The sequence below is a fragment of the Asterias rubens genome, chromosome 21, assembly GCF_902459465.1.
Source record: "Asterias rubens chromosome 21, eAstRub1.3, whole genome shotgun sequence".
In the NCBI taxonomy this organism is placed as follows: Eukaryota; Metazoa; Echinodermata; class Asteroidea; order Forcipulatida; family Asteriidae; genus Asterias; species Asterias rubens.
Genome location: NC_047082.1, coordinates 4165303 through 4180805, shown reverse-complemented (window position 1 = coordinate 4180805; position 15503 = coordinate 4165303). Strand labels below are relative to the sequence as shown.

Sequence of the window (15503 nt, the reverse complement as noted above, 5' to 3'; positions counted from 1 at the left end):
TGTTTGCCAAAGTTCTTTGAATTTGGCGTAATTGAAACTTATGTGCTTATGCAGCTCTATGCAATTGGGCCCAGCGGTCTTGGGATTCATGTCATGGCCAAAAACTTGATCTACAAGCTTACAAAAGGTTTTAAAACCCTTTTAAAGGCAGTGGACACTATAGGTAATTAATCAAAATAATTATTAGCATAAAACCTTCCTTGGTAACGAGTAATGGGGAGAGGTTGATAGTATAAAACATTGTGAGAAACGGCTCCCTCTGAAGTAACGTAGTTTTCACTTTGGAATTAGATTTTGAAAGCACACAACTTCGTGTGACAAGGGTGTTTTTTCTTTCATTATTAATCTCGCAACTTCGACGACCAATTGAGCTTAAATTTTCACAGATTTGTTATGTTATGCATATGTTGAGATACACCAAGTGAGAAGACTGGCCTTTGACAATAGTGTCCAGTGTCTTTAAAGCTGTATCTCAACCTATGCATAAAATAAGCATCTTAGAAAAAATCAGCATCTGAGAAAAGAGGAAACAACTGAGCCCACAAAAATGTACAAATTATTTGTGTAGCTGACAGAGAGTGCCAACCGCATCTCTGGTCACTCCATCCGCGAATGAACACCAGATTCAAATTGTTTCTGTGAACAAAATATCCAAGCCATATTTTTAAGGGGAATCCTTTCTATACAAAAAAAACCTTTGTTTTGGGGCCCATCAACAGCTGCAGTTCTTCTCACCAAATAAGTTTTTTATGTTAATTAAATTAACTAAGATTGACCAAGCCTACCTAAACTATTTATTCAGGCAGTCGGATATTGTGATATTGTGAAACTTTGATTTAATGTGATGCAAGCAAGAAAGGCTGTTGAACGCCCTCAAGCGGTCACAAAATACGGTCAGTTGAAACCATGCAATGCGCATGAGCAGTATTTTGCGGCGGGCCAATTTACAAAATGGACCCCGTCATATTTACACGCGGACGGACACAAGCACACGATAAAACGACCCTAAACACCGCAAGAACTTCGGAAACAACAACACAAATGCTTCACAGGATTCGGTCGATGTTGTAGAAAAGTTGGTTGGGGTAAGTCGTTCTCTTATAAACTTATACAACGTTTCCTTGGTAAATTAATTAGCGAGACGGGTGTCGAAGCTGGCTAAATCGACTACTCGTGTCACGTGTGTGGAGGTGTGTCTTGCCATGGTCTTGCATCCTTGTAACGAAATTACCATTGTTGAGTAGGCTCATTGTAACCATGGTAACGCTTTCTCTAGTGTTACATTTGTTCGATGGTGAAGAATGGAATAACAACATTGAGGACTGAGGCAGGGTATAACGCACTCGACGATTATTTATTTGGTTACTAAATCACAAGCATATTATGTCGGCACCCCACGGTCAAGGTTTGTCACGTGTCGGTCACATGTCCAAGTCCCGTGTTTACAGTCGGTGTAGTTCATGTTGGAGATCAACAAGTCAGTGCCTTGCGGTTGTAGTTGGTGCCCATCCAGCGGGCCTAGGCCAACTGCCTCCATCATTGTGTATTGCTTTGTAATCCCGTTACAGTATCACAAAAACGCACTTGATTTGCGGGGATGATGAATGAATCGAAAAAATATTTAAAAAATTTGCGGCAAATTTTGTTACAATATACGATAGGCTTACAACCAATAACTCCAAGTGCAACTTTTGAGCAACTGGTTTGCAAACAAAAAAGTACATCACGGTTATGAATGTAAATATAATTCTTTTGTTGTGTTCGCATAAAAAAATACCGATAATTGAGCTCATAATGGCAAATAATTGGAAATAATATGAAGTCACAAAACAGATGACATGTGCATATTAGTTTGCGACAATTTGTTCACTAAAATATAAAATGACATTTATAATCGCATTTGTTGTGTGAAATCACCCAAAACCGCAAAATCATACCTACTAAAAACTGCAATATTTTTGTATATATATATACGTGATGAGGTTTAAATCTGCTAAAAATAAATTTGACACAGTTTTGCCAGTAAAAAATACGACTAGACCTATTTACGAATTATTCATTATATCATGCATATCCAAGCTGTATTCCATCAATATAAATATGGTAGCAAACACATCCCTTATTCAAAGTAAAGTATTGCTTGTGTATAATTTGTATCAACGGTTATTTTGTATATATCGAATAACCAAATTGTCAGAGTGATAGTCCATACGGTGTGCGGGAGCAAATGTTGTAACTTGGACATAATTTACATTAGAACTCCATCAAATTCATGTAGACCTCTGCTTTTGAATATTGTTTTTCTTCTGGCGAAGGAGGTTAGTAAATGTTTAATCGCATAGCCAAATAAACAGTATTGGCTCGCCTCTTATAATGTCCTGCAGACGTACTCGACATTAGCCCAAATCCCACCCGAGTAATACGTGGACAAAAATTCCCATCTGGAAAGCACTGGTCAAACAGTGCTATGTTTATTTCCCTTTTTTTTCATAGTGTTGGGGTAAATAATTCACAAAAAAAACATGTTGTCGTAAACGGTAAAACAGCATTGATTGAATAATAATGATAATACAATTAACACCCGTGTTATATAAAACGTAAGGCTTGGTGAGATTTTGTGTTATGAAAAATCTCCAACAGCTGTTGTCAGCAATGAGTATAACTGCTTTCAAACCATTCCAATATTATTTATACTTTATTGATGTCCTCTTTCTTGACAATGCCCGGTTCAATCCTTTTCAAAATTGGTGCCAAAAACAACGCCCCAAATCCAAGGAAATAGAACGCTGCAAATATGTAGAACAGAATAGAGTAGCTCTCGGTTGTATCGTAGAGGGCTCCTGTGTAAAAATAAATAATATATATCAATGAATATATACATGCCAGAAATCCTTTTGCTATAAACCGAACAATTTGAGCTAAACTCTCCGGCCAGGTCTTCTGCTAAAACTCTAAAAGAACGAATAACAACTTTGTGAAACAGTTTGGAGTGTCATTTGTTTCTTTAAGCTTTTCCCCGTCGACTTTGAACCTTGGATTGGCTCTTGGGATTTGTCCTTCTAATTCGAAGCCACGTCGATGGAAGACATTTTATAGCTCACACGGCCTATTTTGGAACTTAAATTCAAGCCGTGGCCGAAGCACACATCCGATCAGTCATGGCAGATGATTTGCTTGTCTTTAAAAGAAAGTTTATGTTAAATTTGTATTAGCTATTGTGTTAGCTTGTAAGGAACTTGGATAGTCCAAATATTGAGAATCACCTTGCATTCATGTTTGAAATTTATTATCAATTGATACAAGGGAACGGTACCTGATAAGATGGGCACTGTGACTGTAAAGGGAATCCCAATGCTTGAGTAGATTCCAATGGCAGACCCCATGTTATCCACTCCAACTAACTCCAGCATCATCACCCGCCAGATTGTGTACTGTATTCCGTATGTTATTCCAACCATGGATGCAGAAATGTAAATCCAGGTCGTACCAAGTTGCACCAGCAAGACGGCACATCCACTCACAAACATGGACACCTGGTAGATGACGTAAGATGAGGCTTTCTTAGTTAGGACTCCACAAATAAGACGTCCAACAATCCCGCCAATTCCACAGACACTTATAAGAAAAGATGCATCCTGCTCTGAAATACCAGATGATGTGGCAAATGGGACTAAGAACATAATGAAACAAGTATAAGCAACGAGGTAAGCTACGACTTGAGCGAAGATAATCAAAGAGAGGCGATAAGATTCACTGAGAAGATGTAGCCGAAGTGAATTGGCGGCTGCGGAGAATAGATTCCTCTGGCGTTGCGACTTCAAAGTGATGTTCGTTGCATCGGTACTTTGTAATTGGTTCTGGGTCTTCACTTCGTTGATTCCATGATCTTCACTCTGCGTTGATCTGTGATTCTCATTATTATCCTTCAGCATTTCTTTGTCTTCCCCTTGTTCAACATGTTCTTCTGTGCTCTTCTTGTCTCCTGTCTGTGAAGACGACCGTACTGGGCGAAAAAGTGCCCCAGCTGCAAAAACATTACCCACAAATGCTCCAGTTACGAGCATTGCTCCCCTCCATCCATAAGTATCCAGTAATAGCTGCATCAATGGAGCAAACACCAACATTCCAATGTCAAGTCCAGATGTTGAAATTCCACACGCTAAGGGGTAATATCTCTTGAAGTACTTAGCGACCATTACAACTGCCGGTATTACAGTAATTCCACCACCTAGTCCTACAGTAAGGAAAGAAGGGAAACTTACATCATTTGTGACTTCCATGTATTCAGCGTATACCAGTTAGTAAAGTATCGACTGAAAATAACAGAAGGTGACTCCCATCTTCGAACACAGCAACCAGAATAGAAAATTTGTGATTATTCTAATTTATTAAATATGGTCTATCTTGTAACGAAAGACAGGGGAGAAACTGCACTGGGAAGACCTGAATGCACCCGAATACCTGAAATACGTATTAAAACAACATGTATACACTCACGTTTGCTGTTTAACTTTTACACCAGCCTTTTAGATGATAATATATACCCGGCCAGTTGGTCAGGAACGTGACCTCTCATTCTCATTCTAGCGCGACACTTGATCATGATTGCTTCGTGAAGTTGGGGAGTTAGTGCTTGCTTTCGGCTCTACCAGCCAGGCTTGGGTGGATAATTGTACCCAAGCCTACATCCGTATGGACTGTAAAGGGGGTAACCCTGTTTCAGCCCTGGAGTAGGTGGCAACGGGCCAAAGAAAAAATGGGTTGTAGCCTTGAAGTGGCTTTCAGGCCTGGGGTCGATTTCACAAAGTTAGGACTAGTCCTAGGAGACATACACATTGCATGGATAGTCCTAAAGTTAGGACGAGTAACTGGTCCTAACTCGAGATAAGACTAGTCCTAACTCTTTGTGAAATCCACCCCTGGTGTGTCTATAGATTCCCCGCGATTGATATGAAGTACATGTATTAGATGCCTATGCCTGTATCTTACCTGCCAGAGCACTTGTACAGTACATCTGATAAATATTTGTTGTAAAGCTGCAGCTTATTGTCCCAGCAGTGTAAAATATACTACCAAGTATAGCAGTAGAGCGACAGTTCAGATGATTCCCTAACACACCACCTATCGTATCTGAATAAATAAAAAATAAACCATAAATAAATATCAGTGACTTTTGCCCACCGATTGAGAGGAGGTCCTGACGATACATCAATGATCTTGTGTACCAGAAGTAAGTGAATTATATAAATAAGAGCCCTGCTGATTGGTTGGATGGAATTGTAATGGATTTTTACAGTAATGTTTTCGAGTCTTTGAAAGAGGTATTCAATCTGAATCTTGGGGTCAATTCGGCTCGAAATCGGACCTAGATATTGAAATGATTTGTAGTCGAAGTAAAATAAAAACAGTAGCCTGTTATTAATTGTAATTCTGTAAATACTGAGATGATATTTTCTTCTGGTTCTGTTGGATCATCTGCCGAGTTCGAGATGTTTCTTTTAACAAGGAAAACTGTTAGCACTTCGGGTCATATTTCCGTTGTCACTTTGTTGTTTTTAGTGGCTAAAGATAAGTAATTCTTACTTCCTATGTATGATGAGGATGACATGATACTAAAGATGGCGCCTGTCTGTGCAGTTGAACTCTGGAACTCATTTTGAAAGCTTAGAAACAATACTCCAGCACAGCGTGTTACCACCTTAACCAGAAGATGGACAGTGAACGAGGCGGTTACGACAGCCAGACCCCAATGGCCACATTCCCCCACAAGAGGGCCCATCGCATCGCTGTAATCGTCACGACGAGCAGACCAATTCTTTGGTTGAACGGCAACTGAAAATATTTCAGAAAGTTGTGTTATATGTCCATGCATGAGAAATGCTCCCTATATAGCAATATGCAATATGAGAAACGTTACTGAAGTACGCTTCTCAGATTCAAATTTGGGCATAAAATTGATATTTGTAACCACATTACATCAAAGTTAAATGTTCCTCATAATGCTTTACGTTGTCGAACGCTGCTGTTCGCTTCTAACATATGATTTTAGTGCAATCGATTTTAAGAATACCCATGTGTACATTCCCTTTAAAATTGTCAAAAAATTGCTATTATCATAAGTTGTACTCTCTTGTTATTTTGACCTTGGGCCATGCCACTCGAGGCAATGTTCACAAATTATTCTTTGGGATCGTATTAAGACCCTCGTGGTAAGACATTGCTTTTAACTTTACTCATTTGCTACCAAAGTGGTCCTGTAGCATGCACTGTGGTTGGTTGCTTACAAGTTGTCTGCAAAAGTTGCTTCTGTGTGACAAGGCCCTAAAGTTAATTTTAAAACACACATAGACAAATTAAGAGAGAATGTTAAAACGACAAGTAAATCCAACATTAGCTGTGTGACGAGCGGCTGGAACGAGGCTAGTCAGCGCTTATATGTTTTCCTAGAGGCCGGGGATTTTACATCCTACACAAGGCCAGATATCCGGCACATGGAGTTATCAGTGTAAGCATAAGAAAAGCAATGTCGATGTGGCAATTTACCAACACATACAGGCATACTGCATGAGTAGAACGCTATAGCGCTACCTGTTGACATAGTCCTATTGCATAATATAGGATTATCCGCATAGTGTAAACAAATCGCGAGGCTCAAGGTTATTTTAAATTTTATGATCCAGTTTGTTTGAGCTGAAAGTTAAGCAAATGATTTTACCACAGAGACTTTACTGTGGGTTTTGAAGCAATTTCAATAAAGCACAATGTAACACACTCATACTGAAAATAAAACTACCTCAGTAGAATATTAAAGGTTTAAAACCTCCCTAAATCTAAGAACAACTTACCGCATACAGGTACCCATGGTTTGGATCACTATGCCTATGTTACATGCATATTCCACCACAAACGAGCGAAGTCCTTCACAGTAAAGTAATGTACATCCATGAATGATGTTTTATGTAAACGTCGTGTAGTCCCTACTTAGAATTTGGCTGCAAAATAAAAAGTGAGATTAAAGGTACATCCTTACCACGATCGTCAATATTTTGACGTTGGCTCAAACCTAAAACGAGCCTCGAGGTGTCAGATGTTCAGCTAGCGGCAATGTAGTCTTCATACAAGGCGTTCGCGACCTCCCGAATGGTATACAACACACAAAGCATGACAATTGTATACACGAACAAAATGCTACCATAGAAAGGTAGCGGCAACAAACTTGAAGTGTCGACAGTGTGCAAAATAACAAATGTCTATCAGCAGCAAATTTAGATTGAGGGCGCTTGCGTTCAAGCAGCATACAAATCTGTTTATTTATTTCCCGTCGTTTTTGTTCAATGATCTAAAAAAAAAAAATATAAAAAAAATACTCTCTGGTAAAAGTGTTTTTTTCTTGTCTTCAAAATGTCTTTGAAAACAGGGATTGTAAATCGAACTTAACACTGTACAACTTTTCAACACGTACCTTATTCTTGGTGCTTCGTAGTGCAATAGTAATCTAAAAGGCGAAATTTTGTGACAACGCAGACAGGCGTAAAAGGGTGGGTCTACTTTGTAATGGGAGGGTTGTTGGTTGGGGAGGAGTGTAGGTTTATGAGTACATTATTTGGTGAGGAGGGTTGGTTGGTGGATGGTTGGTTGATAGGTGGGGGCAGAGGGAGGTTGGGTTAGTGGTAGGTTGGGGAGGGAGGGTAGGTGTATATGAGTATTTAGGGGGAGGTTGGTTGATGGATGGTTGGTTGATAGGTGGTTGCAGAGGGGGGTTGCGTTGTCACAACTAGTGGTAGGTTGGGGAGGGAGGTTAGGTGTATATGAGTATTTAGGGAGGAGGTTGGTTGATGGATGGTTTGTTGATAGGTTGTTGCAGAGGGAGGTTGGGTTAGTGGTAGGTTGGGGAGGGAGGTTGGGTGTATATGAGTATTTAGGGAGGAGGTTGGTTGGGGAGGGTTGGTTGATAGGTGGTTGCAGAGAGAGGTTGGTGTGGTTGGGGAGTGAGGATGGGCAAGGACGGTTGGTTTTGTTGGGCTGTTTGGGGATGGAGTGTTGGTTGGTAGGTGGTTGGGGAGGGGGGGGGTAGGTTTATGAGTTAGGGAGGAGGGTGGTTTGGTAAGTAGGGTTGGATGATGGGTGGTTGCAGAGGGAGGTTGGGTTAGTGGGTGGTTGGGGAGGGAGGGTTAGTGGTGATTGATTAGGAGTTAGAGGGCGTCGTTACTTAGAAGCAAGCACTCTGGTGTATCGACTTTGCAACAGGGGCCATCGGGTCTGTAACTTGCTCAATGGTTTTGGTTGATTGAACACGCTTGTTCTTTTCACAGCTTGATTGAATTTGTGTGTTTCTTGTGATGATTAGAATGAATCTTCACTTGGTTGAATTGAGAGGGCTGGAATGAGTCTACTCTCCAAATCAATTTTGTGTCATCTATTTGGTTGGTTAGGGTAAACTGTGTATGAAGGTCGGGATTGGTATATGGGTTTCGTTGCTTAAGGGATTTTAGTTAATTAGGGCAAGTTAGATTCATTTGGAAGGGTCGGGGTTGCTTAGGGAAAATTTCGGACTTGTCCTTAAAGAAGTTTATTAAAAACATGTCATTTTGTGCAGAACGTATTTAACAATGAGCTTGCCGTGCTGAGCAATTATTTTAAAACATGAACAACATATCGTAAATTATATACTCATATTATTACACCATTTAATAGTCTGACGGATACGCCATGTAATTTTATCTTCTTGAAAACTCTGAGGTGGTGGCTCTGTGAGAGCCGGTTGGTTTATTCAATGTAGTGTGCTCTAAAGTAGTCGTTATAGGAGACGGTGAGTTGAAATGCTGAAACTAAACCAACCGGCTTTTCGCGGCCAATCGTTTTGTTCAAATCGTGTTTCACGGGTTGAACTAAACATGTGTTCAACTTTTACATTATCAACCCCATCACATACAATATAATAAATATAGATTTTCTCAACTTAAATTTGAATTAACTCAGGTTTATTGCAGAAAAGCAATAGCTGTACTGCGAAACCGTAAGAAAAAACTTCCCTCCAAGAAAATTCGCACATTTCGTAGCCTATTGGGGCATTCAGAAAGTTCAATCCACTGGAATGCATGTTGCTACTTCAGAGAGAAACTTTTATAAATTTTAATAGAGTCGTGAATTTTTAAAGATGCCAGAAAGTAAAGAAGAGTTTCCCTTGCAAGATTTTACACAATAAGCGACTTTCATAAAGTTTTAAAATTAACATTTTTGGTTTCAGACTTGTTGTTACTCGCTATAGCGCGCCCTCTTACGGCATGATGCCGAGCGAGCCAGTCAAGTTGGTTAAATCGTGACGTCAGAGTGCGCGCTTTAGTGATAAAACTGAGCGTATTAGACTATCCGCTATCCAATCACTGTCGTCTTGGGCCAAGGAGTCATATTTGAAACGTGAAAACTTCATCGTAAAAAGCTTACGACTGCATTCTTGTTGAAATTTATTTTTATCAATGACGTCATTTTCTGACAATGGCAATATGAATTTTTGAACACTCACGTTTGAAACTAGTATTATAACCAAATCCAACTTTATCACAATTTGTTAGCTCACTGCCCAGTGAACTATTTAGAAAGATGTAAACATATTAATAATTGAACTTGCAAAATTATCCACTTTCAGGGAAACTGAACTTAAAACTTGGTTAGTGATGGATGATTCCATGCAAACAAGTTTCTTTCTGATTAGCACAATATTAGGCCTCCGGTAGGTGTCCCTCCGGTAAGGGTCCCTCCGGTAGGCGTCCCTCCGGTAGGGTCCCTCCGGTAGGTGTCCCTCCGGTAGGTGTCCCTCCGGTAGGCGTCCCTCCGGTAAGGGTCCCTCCGGTAGGCGTCCCTCCGGTAGGGGTCCCTCCGGTAGGTGTCCCTCCGGTAGGTGTCCCTCCGGTAGGCGTCCCTCCGGTAGGGGTCCCTCCGGTAGGCGTCCCTCCGGTAGGGGTCCCTCCGGTAGGTGTCCCTCCGGTAACGGCAGTGTAGTTTGCCATCATAACTATACCAAAAACACCCAGCAATTTGCTCGCCAACATAGTGCAGACCATCTCTTGACAAATTGAAATTGCTGTCAAATTGCGCCGAGATCCTTAACTGCCAGTAAAAACACGACTCGTCGAGTCACACAAAAGACACAGCGCAACGCGAATTGATTATGAATTTGGGTCATGCATAATGGCGCAGTATTAGAAACCTTGCTACCAAACAGCCCTGCTATAAGACAAATGGACCGTGAAATCTTTTGTTATGCCTAGCGTGACTTCCTGTTTAAACAATGTGGAGGCTTGGTTTTAAACAAAATCTCTTAATTGTTTGTCCAACTAGAGCAACTAATAAGATATGGTTCAGAAAGTCACGTTCACAAAGAGTATAATTGGCTTACTTTCTCACTGACACTGTTCATTTACACTAGCACAGTGTTAATATCACAGTGCTTTGTTAAATTTATTTTGAGCGCTTACTTCAAAGTAAATTACCGAATTTTGAAAGGGTCGGGATGGGTTGTTAGGGTTACTTGTAATGGGACAGGTTGTTAATTAAAGGATTGATTTGTGAAGGTCGGGGATGGTTAGATTCGGTCGTGAAGGGTCATGGTTGGCTAGAAATAATATTGAAGGACCATGCAGAATTGGGGTGAGTTTAAAGGCAGTGGACACTGGTAATTACTCAAAACAATTATTAGCATAAAACCCAACTTGGTAACGAGTAATGGGGAGATGTTGAAAGTATAAAACATTGTGAGACACGGCTCCCTCTGAAGTGGAGTAGTTTTCGAGAAAGAAGTAATTTTCCACGAATTTGATTTCGAGACCCCAGATTTAGAATTTGAGGTCTCGAAATCAAGCATCTGAAAGCACACAACTTCGTGTGACAATGGTGTTTTTTTTTCATTCATTATTATCTCGCAACTTCGACGACCAATTGAGCTCAAATTTTCTCAGGTTTGTTATTTTGTGCATATGTGGAGATACACCAAGTGAGAAGACTGGTCTTTGACAGTTACCAATAGTGTCCACTGTCTTTAACATGAGTCTATTGAGAACTGTTGAGTAAAACATGGTTTTGTGCGTAATGTATTTTATTATTACTTTCCAGTGCTGTGAAAGAACTTTTAAACAAGAACACCATTAACCCTATCAGGACCAGGGTTCCATACTTTTGCCCATAAGTTTTAACGCTTCATTCGATCGCACAATTTCTATTTCGTTTCCCAAATATTAATCTTGGATCATAACTTGTATACAAAAGTATTGATTTCGGTGTCAGATGTTACCATGCGAACCGTTTGTTCGATCTTGGGTCATCAAACGATTGAAAAAAATGTAGTTGTTGTTTTTCCGTTTTTTTTTACTATATTAAACATTTTTCCTGTAAAAATGGTTTTGCCGTTTCACGTAAAAGTGTTAAATGCAGTTTGCGATTTAAAAATGGCGTATCAAAATCGGCTATTGTCTTGTGTTTTGTTCAGCCCGTATTTAGAGGTTCAAACTATATACCACAGTTTTTATCACCGACTTGTTCAAGGTAAATGTTTGAGGTGATAATGTAAAAAAAGGAGCATCATATTAAAGCCACGCCCCCGCCCACTTGAGTCGCCAAAAGAATTTTCCTGATAGGGTTAATGTTAGATCGACACATATTATTAAATCAATTAAAGGTATACACTTTTTAATAAAGTAATGTTAGTTTGACGGAGACACATATAAAGTTGTCTCTTCTTGAAAACTAATTGAGGTGATGTCTCTGTGAGAGCCGGTTGGTTTATTCAATGTAGTGTGCTCTAAAGCAGTCGTTTTAGGAGACAGTGACAACGACGAGAGTACAGTTGTTGAAATGTTGAGACTAAACCAATCGGCTTTTCCAGGGCCATCATAATTTTGTTTAAATCGTGTAACCATATAGGTAAAACAAAAATTCATGTGTTAAGATTCAAGTTTCACATATTATTCAACGAAGTTCACATAATTATTTGAAAAACATCTAGAATATCTAAACTTACAATTTCATTTTAGTTCATAATGAATCAAAGAAGCAATTTAGTTACAATGCGAAATCGTTCGACACAAATTTGAGGAGTTCCTGACCCAACGTTTTATTCTCTACAACACTGAAATAATCTTTGATTTTAGTGATTTGTTTTCTTCTTATGTTGGGTATCTGCCTGATCATTCTACATGAATATCATATGTTATTAGTTCTTCTGTTTTGGGACCAAAAGGGGGATTTTTCTAAGACTTACCCTATAGTTAGCGTGAAGTAGTGTTTTGCCTGATAAGTTTTTGAAGTTAATAATGCTTCAGTTTTCCAACTTAGTGAATGTTAATAATTAAATTAAACAGTAAACCGGTTACTACTACATATACTGATACAATAACAATGCCAAAAACAATATTTAAAATTGCACTTTGCGAATAACTCTCAAACAATAAAATGAATACTATTTATCCTGAAGCTAATTTACCATTTTTTAAAGCTAAGAAAACTTGTTTGCAATAATCAGTTTTTTAAAGATGACAGCCTCAGAAAAGACATTCCTTACAAGATTTGTAAAACAATTTGCAAATTCTTTACATAGAAAGAGTTGTAAGGTTCCAAAAAAGACTTTAATATCTTTTAAAAGAAATATGTTGCTATTTACTCTGTTTCAGGGAAAAGGAAAACAGGGTCATGTTCCACTGACGTTAACGGTAACGTCACTATTGGTGTAATGCTGAACATGTACTAGCATAACTGCATTCTTGGTGAAACATTTTCGAAACATTGACGTTATGTTTATTTCACACAATCATGAAACTATAATACTATGACAAAAATGAACTTTATTTCTAAAGGGTTAGTTTTTACGGGCACTATGAACAATAAAATTAATTAAGTGATATTATAACAAGAAATATAGTAAACGATTTCCATGCCAGTATTGCTCCATTTTCAGTTGAGATGGAGACAGAGACAGGCTGTGAATTTATTAGTTCGATTAAAATATCAAGATGGATGACTCCATGCGTGCAACATTAATTTGTCTTTTTACCAATGAGCCCAATATTAAAAGTAAATAGTGGCTTGGTGTTAAACAAAAAGATTATCACAAAGCGAATGAGCAGTTAATCACCTACCCCTTTAATCCTTATAAGAAGTAGTTAGCTCAGATTATTGAGCAACCTTTCATATTGTGTTGATTTACGCAGGGCGCTGACAGATTAAATTAGTGTAAACGTCACATCCATTATCGTACCAGCCTGAAGTAGCCCTCAAAGCGCAATCCTCGTTGCCGTTACTATCTGGCTCACCGGCAGCCCATCTCTCGTCCTGTTCGTCAATAGTATCTTCACCAAAACACACCCAGGTACCTGGAACAAGTCAATCAGAAACAAGTAGTCTCTTTACATAAAATGTTTGGAGCTGGATAGTACTTAAAGGTAGGGTCAGGATGCTTGCTGGAGTACCACGTCATGTGAATAACATAACTGGTCAGATCCCAATTTAAATGAGCTGCTAAAGATTATGGGCAAATCAAAGCAAACAAAAATTGTCACAGCTTTCTTTCCACTTAGAATTTATAGCAAACATATGAAACCAATTTATTTTTAGTTGTTGACGAGGAAATTAACCCAATTTTGCGGAATAAAAAGCTTGGGCTTCATGAGGCTTGGCTAAATTGACTGGAAAACTGTACTGACCGTAAAGCGACTAAGCGTGGTTTTGCCATGTATACCTAAAAGTTAAAGTTGCTGCCCATTTATAAGTATCCTGTTGGATACTCACGTATAAGAGTTGTGTGTTACATGTATAGTAAAACTTTTGCAAGTTTTTAAGTTAGAGGAAACTTTTAAATTTGACAGTGTATTTTTACCATGTCCTTTTTTGTAATGTGACTGACCTCTTTTTACAACTAAACGTTATTATTAAAGTCCCGAGGACAAACCCACAACATTTCTTATATCATTAATTCAAAGCCTTGGGTGTCAAGTACAAGTCAGTATATAAACTTAGTGGAAAGAATATCTCACACAGAACTACTAGCACTAAGATCAAGAAATTACACAGAAAGTGCAATGCGACTGACCATGGAATTGCCCTTGAAGAAAACCATGCCAGAATACCAAAAAATGGTCACCAGTTATAATACCATTTTACATGTGTAAACTCTAGTTGTGCTAAGTAAACTTGGACATGGTAAGTTATACGATGTTTCATGGCTTTTAGAATAAAGTAACTTACAATTTTATTCATGAAGAGAAGCAAGATGTTGCAATGGGGCGCACCCGACTATAAATAGGTATATCGTAAAAGAAGTTCACCAGGCTGATAAAATATCAACTTAATAAATGATTTGTTTTAGAAACACAGCCAAATACTCACGTAATTTTGTTAACGTTTCGACGTATAAATAGGAAATAAAGCGAATGCCTCATGAATGTTGTAGATATTCAGTATATACGCAGATTTGAGAGCCGAAAAAGGGGTGAAGTCAAAATAAAATTCAGAATGTTGTTGACTTCCAACTTCAAAAGGCATAAAATAAAACTATTGATAAGGGAAAAATAAAAGCAATTTCTAGTTGTGCACAAACCTTCAACGACAATGTCGGTGCACCCAATCCAGAACAATTGACCACTGAAGATGTTGTCGAGGTGTTGTAATTCTTCTTCGGATTGAGGGACAACCATCACCCCACCCAACTCAACACAAATCTGCTTGCCCTCTTCCCATGTAACGTAGGCATCATGCATCTTGTAGCATTTGCCTTGCAACTGGCTCCAAGAAGGAGGGCATGGCGGTGTCCCTCCGGTAGAGGTCTCTCCGGTAGGTGTCCCTCCGGTAGGTGTCCCTCCGGTAGGTGTCCCTCCGGTAGGTGTCCCTCCGGTAGGTGTCCCTCCGGTAGGTGTCCCTCCGGTAGGTGTCCCTCCGGTAGGTGTCCCTCCGGTAGGTGTCCCTCCGGTAGGTGTCCCTCCGGTAGGTGTCCCTCCGGTAGGTGTCCCTCCGGTAGGTGTCCCTCCGGTAGGTGTCCCTCCGGTAGGTGTCCCTCCGGTAGGTGTCCCTCCGGTAGGTGTCCCTCCGGTAGGTGTCCCTCCGGTAGGTGTCCCTCCGGTAGGTGTCCCTCCGGTAGGCGTCCCTCCGGTAGGCGTCCCTCCGGTAGGCGTCCCTCCGGTAGGCGTCCCTCCGGTAGGTGTCCCTCCGGTAGGTGTCCCTCCGGTAGGTGTCCCTCCGGTAGGTGTCCCTCCGGTAGGTGTCCCTCCGGTAGGCGTCCCTCCGGTAGGTGTCCCTCCGGTAGGTGTCCCTCCGGTAGGTGTCCCTCCGGTAGGTGTCCCTCCGGTAGTTGTCCCTCCAGTAGGTGTCCCTCCGGCGCGGGCCTTCTTCCAACACCGCCCATTAACAGCAGCGTAGTCTGCCATCATAAATAAACCAACAACACCCAGCAGTTTGCTCGCCAACATTTTGCTGACCATCTCTTGACAAATTGAAATTGCTGCCCGATATAAGATGGCGTC

The 15503-nt window shown here is 40.0% G+C and overlaps 2 protein-coding genes across 2 annotated transcripts; both read right to left on the bottom strand.

Annotated features, from left to right (window-relative positions):
• Positions 1–726: 726 nt before the first annotated feature.
• On the bottom strand, positions 727–5817 carry LOC117304525 (monocarboxylate transporter 12-like). The gene is made up of 4 exons (XM_033789040.1): positions 5584–5817; positions 4990–5130; positions 3314–4234; positions 727–2840 (listed from the first exon to the last, which is right to left on the bottom strand). The coding sequence occupies exons 1-4, from the start codon at positions 5777–5779 to the stop codon at positions 2689–2691; spliced, it is 1410 nt and encodes a 469-aa protein (XP_033644931.1). The 5' UTR covers positions 5780–5817; the 3' UTR covers positions 727–2688.
• Positions 5818–13191: 7374 nt separating this feature from the next.
• LOC117304757 (C-type lectin domain family 4 member M-like) lies at positions 13192–14744 on the bottom strand. Its single transcript, XM_033789361.1, has 2 exons — positions 14585–14744; positions 13192–13361 (listed from the first exon to the last, which is right to left on the bottom strand). Exons 1-2 carry the CDS (start codon positions 14742–14744, stop codon positions 13192–13194), a joined length of 330 nt encoding a protein of 109 aa, XP_033645252.1.
• Between the last annotated feature and the right edge of the window lie 759 nt (positions 14745–15503).

Coding starts and splice junctions, on each gene's coding strand:
- LOC117304525 (XM_033789040.1), bottom strand. CDS start 5,779: ATGGGCCCTCTTGTGGGGGAATGTGGCCATTGGGGTCTGGCTGTCGTA. Junction 5,131..5,583: donor ATCCTCATCATACATAGGAA/GTAAGAATTACT, acceptor TTATTTATTCAG/ATACGATAGGTGGTGTGTTA. Junction 4,235..4,989: donor CTGTACAAGTGCTCTGGCAG/GTAAGATACAGG, acceptor TCCTTACTGTAG/GACTAGGTGGTGGAATTACT.
- LOC117304757 (XM_033789361.1), bottom strand. CDS start 14,744: ATGCATGATGCCTACGTTACATGGGAAGAGGGCAAGCAGATTTGTGTT. Junction 13,362..14,584: donor CACCGACATTGTCGTTGAAG/GTTTGTGCACAA, acceptor GACTTGTTCCAG/GTACCTGGGTGTGTTTTGGT.